The sequence below is a fragment of the Otolemur garnettii genome, unplaced genomic scaffold (genome assembly GCF_000181295.1).
Source record: "Otolemur garnettii isolate 467f Iridium unplaced genomic scaffold, OtoGar3 scaffold00029, whole genome shotgun sequence".
Taxonomy (NCBI): domain Eukaryota; kingdom Metazoa; phylum Chordata; class Mammalia; order Primates; family Galagidae; genus Otolemur; species Otolemur garnettii.
Window position 1 is genome coordinate 17,083,804 of NW_003852424.1, and position 6,658 is coordinate 17,090,461.

General features: G+C 46.9%; 1 protein-coding gene across 2 annotated transcripts in view; it reads left to right on the forward strand.

Annotated features, from left to right (window-relative positions):
- CHAF1A (chromatin assembly factor 1 subunit A) overlaps positions 1–6,658 on the forward strand; it is a 37,495-nt gene that overhangs the window by 20,906 nt on the left and 9,931 nt on the right. Inside the window, exons 5-10 of one of the 2 annotated variants that reach the window (XM_003788879.3) lie at positions 650–879; positions 2,184–2,244; positions 2,637–2,705; positions 4,968–5,194; positions 5,723–5,891; positions 6,051–6,131. In XM_003788879.3, the coding sequence (XP_003788927.1) occupies positions 650–879; positions 2,184–2,244; positions 2,637–2,705; positions 4,968–5,194; positions 5,723–5,891; positions 6,051–6,131 (837 nt within the window). The remainder of the gene's footprint in view (positions 1–649; positions 880–2,183; positions 2,245–2,636; positions 2,706–4,967; positions 5,195–5,722; positions 5,892–6,050; positions 6,132–6,658) is intronic. The other variant, XM_023512629.1, reaches the window with a different exon arrangement.

The following is a 6,658-nucleotide window of genomic DNA, read 5'->3' on the forward strand; positions in this document are numbered from 1 at the left end:
CTTGAGCCCAGGAGTTGGAGGTTGCTGTGAGCTGTGATTTCACAGCACTCTACCCAGGGGGACAGCTTGAGGCTCTGTCTCAAAAAAAAACAAAAATCAATAAACTTTGCTCCACCTTTAAAAATTATGTTCCAGTAAATCTACTGAATTGCCCACAAAGTACTGGGACAAATGGCTAATTCCTATCATTTTCCTCATGACTGAAGGAGATATTTTCTTCATGGCCTAGAAGAAAATATCTCTTCTTCTATCTCTTCATGGTGGCTCCTGCCTATAATCACAGCAATTTGGGAGGCCAAGGAGAGAGGATTGATTGAGGTCAGGAGTTTGACACCAACCTGTAGTGAGACCCTGTCTCTACAAAAAATACTAATAAAGCAAATTAGCCAAGCATGGTATTGGCCATCAGTAGTCCCAGCTACTTAGGAGGCTGAGGTTGGAGGATCTCTTGAGCTGCAGAGTTGGAGGTTTCAGTGAGCTGTGTTGACAGGACAACAGAGCAAGACCCTGTCAAAAAAAATAAGAAATCACTCCTATGTAAGATGTTGACAGGAGGCTCCTCCTGGTGTTGGCAGTGGAACTTGGTCATTCTCAAGGTCTACCCTTCCCAGGAGCTGGCAGGAGGGCTACCTGTGGCATTGTCTTGTAGGATCAGGAGCGTCTGGGCAGGCAACTTAAGCTACGGGCAAAGAGGGAAGAGAAGGCAAAGCTCAAAGAGGAGGCCAAGCGGGCCAAGGAGGAGGCCAAGAAGAGGAAGGAAGAAGAGAAGGAGCTGAAGGAGAAGGAGAGGCGAGAGAAGAGGGAGAAGGATGAGAAAGAGAAAGCAGAGAAACTGCGGCTCAAGGAGGAGCGGCGCAAGGAGCGGCAGGAGGCGCTTGAGTGAGTGTTCCCTATGGCAGGATAGGCGCTGGGGCTGGTGCAGTAGCTTCCCCCTTGCTTCCTTTCCCTCCCACGTGTGGGGCACATGCTAGAAGGTGGCACCCTGGTCTCTCCTGCTCCCTCACCCCCACCTCAGGCTAGGCTCCACTCTGTATGCCTGGGACACTTCTTCCCATCAATTATGGGATTTTATTTTTTATTTTATTATTATTTTTGAGACATAGTCTTACTATGTCACCCTCAGTAGAGTGTTGTGGCATTAGAGCTCACAGCAACTTCTAGCCCTTGGGCTTAAGCAATTCTCTTGCCTCAGCCTCCCAAGTAGTTGGGATTACATGTGCCTTCCACAACGCCTGGCTATTTTTTTGTTGTAGTTGTCATTATTGTTTAGCAGGCCCAGGGCTGGGTTTGAACCTACCAGCCCCGATGTATGTTGCTGATGCCCTAACAACTGAGCTACGGGTGCCAACCCCAACTCATGGGAGTTTAATGAAAGAATTTTGGTTTTGTCTGTGTCAGTTATTCATTGGCAAACTGAAGCCTTTTTTTTTTTTTTTTTTTTTAGAAACAGTCTCACTTTGTCACCCTTGGTAGAGTGCCATGGCATCACAGCTCACAGAAACCTCCTGGGCTTAGGTTATTCTCTTGTCTCAGCCTCCTGAGTAACTGGGACTACAGGTGCCTGCCACAATGCCTGGCTATTTTTTGTTTGCAGTTTGGCTGAGACCAGATTTAAACCCGCCATCCTCGGTATATGGGGCCGGCGCCTTGCCCACTGAGCCACAGGCACTGCCCACTGAGGCCTATTTTTATTCTAGTCACTTCATCGACTATTTTTATTTGTTAAAATCTATTGTGATGGCCCCCTTTTTTAAAATTTCTTTTTTAAGTTTTACTTTTTGTAGAGACTGAGTCTCATTTTATCGCCCTCGGTAGAATGCCATGGCAGCACAGCTCAAGCGATTCTCTTGCCTCAGCCTCCCAAGTAGCTGGGACTACAGGTACCATCACAATGCCCAGCTATTTATTTGTTGGAGTTTGTCTGGGGCCGGCTTTGAATGCGCTACCCTCAGTATATGGAGCTGGCACCCTACCCACTAGGCCACAGGCGCCGCCCAATGGCCCACTTTTTAAATGTAGGTCTATTATGTGTCATAACAGCCTTACAGTAAACAAGAAAGGAGTTCACACTCATCTGATGCAGAAAGAAATACTTAACATGTACTTAGCAGTTGAACATTGTGTTCACTTCCAGAACCAAAGCAAGAGGTCAGCTAAAAACACATTTCATATCTCTCTCACAGGGCCAAGCTTGAGGAGAAAAGGAAAAAGGAAGAGGAGAAACGATTGAGAGAAGAAGAAAAGGTAGAGTATTTCCCACAGAATATCTGCATTCCTGCCTTTTGGAGAAATGGATGTCCTGAGTGGGGCTCTTGCCTAAATTGCTACCTAACGCTCTCTTGGTCTGGGGATAGCAGATGGTTCCCACAAGGACAAAAGAGTGTATCTAGACACAGTCTCTTGGCTTGTTCTCAGTGCAGGCCTTTCACACACCTCCTGCCTCAGCCTCCCGGCACTGCTGCCCACACGGACAACTCTGACATTTCAAGGTTGGCTGGCAATCAGTTGCTGGTCGATGGGTTTTAAAAGCTCAAGTCACAATTACATCTTCAACTTAATGATGCATAGAATTCCATTGTGGAGGCCTTGGAGCATTTTAAAGCACACACTGTATTTCCTCATCTCTTACATTGCAGCGAATTAAAGCAGAGAAGGCCGAAATCACGAGGTTCTTCCAGAAACCAAAGACTCCACAGGCCCCCAAAGTGAGTACTGCTTCCTTTGGCTTTAATTTTCTGTGCATTTGTACTTTTTAAAAATGAAAGGGTATTTATGAGTGAGATGCTCCAGTGAGAAAAAAAATGAAAAGGTGCTTTCTGGCTAGCTAGCTTTCCCTTCATCAAGATAGCAGGAGCCTTTGGCGACCCCAGGCACTTTTATTTCTGATAGTTGGAGGTTCAGTATTTTGTTCTTTTGCCTTATCCCAAAAAGGCAAAAAGATGGCATATCTGATTTAAAAAAAAAAAAATTCTGTTTTTAGATATTGCTTTGTGAATAGTTTCCAGTCAGTTATATCAGAAGATAACCTGGTCCTTACCCTTGGGAAATTTGTACTTGAAAAGGGGGCCAAGCTTAGTTATAAAAAAGACAGTAGAGGGGCAGCTCCTCTGGCTCAGTGAGTAGAGCGCTGGCCCCATATACTGAGGGTGGTGGGTTCAAACCTGGCCCCAGCCAAACTGCAACAAAAAAATAGCCAGACGTTATGGCGGGTGCCTGTGGTCCCAGCTACTTGTGAGGCTGAGGCAAGAGAATTGCCTAAACCCAGGAGCTGGAGGTTGCTGTGAGCTGTGACACCACAGCACTCTACCAAGGGCAATAAAGTGAGACTCTGTCTAAAAAAAAAAAAAAAAAAAAAAGTAGAGAATTCACAGAAGTTTACTTTCCTAGTTTGATATTGGTCACCTGGCAGTTCAGACCTTCTGAGCCACCATTTGTATGTGGAGACCCCAGCCTGCCTTCCCCATCCCCTAGAGCAGGCGGATTTCCTCCTTCCATATCCTTTTCTATGCATTTACTCCTTGCCCCCACAGTGTGTTTATATGCATATGTAATTCAGGATTGTCCTGAATTTATCATGTTGCTTCTTTGGTTTACTTAGCCATGTCTCAGAGTTTTATCTTTTGCCATGTTGCGCATTTCATCTATTTTTTTCTTTTCATAACGGATCTTTCTATCTCAAAATATTTAAGTGACAGTGGTTGAACAAGGTGCACAATCTGATAACCTGAATCTAACGTATATACACATTGTGTAGTGACCACATAGCCACTTCATTCCTTTTCATTGCTATGTTGTGACATTTCATAAAGCCATGGTATCCTAGTTTCTACACCCCCTCATTGGTGCAGTGAAGGTCTATGAGCGCCACTGTGTTTCTCATGTGTATTTTCTGGGACAACCAGCTGCTCTGAACTAGGCTGATGCCACTGTACTCTGGCTTGGGCAATAGAATGAGACTTTGTCTCCAAAATAAATACATTGTCCTAAATATTCCCCCCCCCCTTTTTTTTTGAGACAGAGTCTCACTCTCACCCTGGGTAGAGTGCATGCATAGCTCACAACAACCTCAAACTCCTGGGTTTAACTAATTCTTCTGCCTCAAACTCCCGAGTAGCTAGGACTACAGGCCTGCACCACCACACCCGCTAGTTTTTCTGCTTTTAGTAGAGATGAGGTTTCACACTTCCTGAGGCTGGCCCCCCAACTCCTCAGCTCAAGCATTTCGCCCACCTCAGCCTCCCAGAGTGCTACTAGCTAGTGTTACAGGCATGAACCACCACAACTGCCTTTTTTTTTTTTTTTTTGAGACTGAGTCTTACTTTGTAACTGGTAGCCCTGGCTACTTTGGGAGGCTGAGGCAAGAAAATCGCTTGACCCCAAGAGTTTGAGGTTGTGAGCTATGATGTCACTCTACTGAGGGTGACCAGGTAAGACTGTGTCTCAAAAAAAAAAATCCCAGCCTGGATCTCATCCCTGAGACTCTCCAGTGGCTCTGCTGTGTAACCAGACCATTGTGGTCTGCCAGCCTCAGCCATCTCATGTGCTGCCAGCTTGGGATCCCTGATTTAGGTACTAAGAATGCTGAAGGAGATCAGGAAGAGGGAGCTCAAGTATACCAGGGTGGACAAGGGGCAGAGACTGAGATACTAGATACTGACGCTTCAGGTTCAGACCAGGCTGCTACTGTGTTGAAAACATGCTTTGTGTCATAAACCAGTTTGTATTTTAAAAGTCTGGCTCTGGAGGAGCTGGTCACTCTCTCAGTATCTTTGTTCCCTCACCTAGATGCCAGTTAGTGTCTGGTCCTAACTCAGCGCTCATTTGAGACATGGAACAAGGACTTTTTCAGGACGTTGAGTCTGTTCCTTTGACTTAACTTGGATGAGTCTCAAAGCCCATCTGCCTCGGGTCCAAGATTCATCCTCTGCACGACTCTGGGATTCTAGAGGGTCTCTTCTTGATTTTAGACCCTCGCCGGCTCCTGTGGGAAGTTTGCTCCCTTTGAAATTAAAGAGCACATGGTTCTTGCTCCTCGGTTTCGGACCGCCTTCAACCAAGACCTCTGTGATCGGCTAGACCAGCTCCTCCAGCAGCAGAGTGGAGAATTCTCCTTTCTGAAAGAACTGAAAGGCCGGCAGCCCCTCAGGTCCGGACCCACCAGAATTTCCAACCTGAACACAGACGTTTTTAACAGGTTAGAGCCCAAGGAGACTGTCCTTTGCCCATTGGTAGTAAACAGAGCCCCAAGAAACCTGGGATAGGAGCTCTGGCTCTGGCTCAGCCCTGCTGCTGACTTACTGTGGCCCTTGGGCCAGTCATTCCCTCCCAGTCCTTAGGCCTCTGGCCTCTTTCCACCCAGCCTTCCTTTCAGCCCTAGAAACACTTCCCAAGAAGGATCTTGTTTCTATGGTGGTCTCCCATTAAGGGGCATTCCCCCTGCCTTTTTCTTTCTGATCTGTGTATTCCACACAACCCCCTTATTGGAAATGCTATGGGGCAGCAACTTGACACCCCTCCTCCTTGTTTTCCCTCTATACTACACCCTCCTCTGTCTAGCCCCTGAATTTGCTCCTGACCTTTCTTTGGTAACAGTGATGCTGCTGCCTAACAGTTGCCCATCTTTTCAGAATTGTTATGACAAACTTACCAGGGAGACCCCAGGTGGCATGTGAGTGAGTTTCAAAAGAGACACATCCCTGAGTACAGTGTTTTTACTTCCCAGTGATGTTGTAATTGTGGAAAGCGGGAAGGTTGATGGTATTCCAGAACGCAAGAAGTTTGGCAGGATGAAGCTACTGCAGTTTTGTGAGAATCACCGACCAGCATACTGGGGGACATGGAATAAGCAGACAACGGTCATCCGTCCGCGGGATCCCTGGGCCCAAGACAAGGTAAGCAGGTCACAGGTATGGCTGTGTACCTCCCCTGTCCCTCCTGTACTGCCTTGTTGGAACTGCTCACTTGAACCCTACAAGTGTACTAGCTTCTCTGCTTTGCCCTCTTCTTCCTACCCTGAAGGTGATCGTGATGCCTCCTGTTTCTTTTCTCAGCAGCTCCTGGACTATGAGGTGGATAGCGATGAGGAGTGGGAGGAGGAAGAGCCTGGAGAATCCCTATCCCACAGCGAAGGGGTAATGGCAGGCCTGCGGCAGTGTCAGCTTCTAGCCCAGACTGTGTCTCACAGGTGCCTGGTGTCTGACCCACAGCATGGCTTGAAAATTTAAACCCATATTTTACATCTGGATTTCCATCTCCTCTTGGGAAGCCTCATTTGAGGCACTCATGTGCCTGGCAGCTGTGGGTTGGTGCTTAGCTTCATCTGTACCCTGTTCACCATGGCCCATAACACCCTTTTTTCCCTCACCTCCAGCCTGATGTCTCTCCTCTAGCCTGCTGTGACTTAATACGGTTTGTGCTGACCCTCATAGTATCTGTAGGAATGGCCCTTGACATGGCAAATGTTGACAGATTTCCCCCTTTTTTTGGAGACAGTGTCTCCTTTGTCTCCTAGGCTGGGGTACAGTGATATGATCTTAGCTCACTGCAGCATTGAACTCTTAGGCTCAAGTGATACTCCTGCCTTAGCTTCCCAAGTAGCTGGGACTATAGGTGTGTACCACCATACTCAGCTAATTTTTAAAAATTTTTTTTTTGAGAC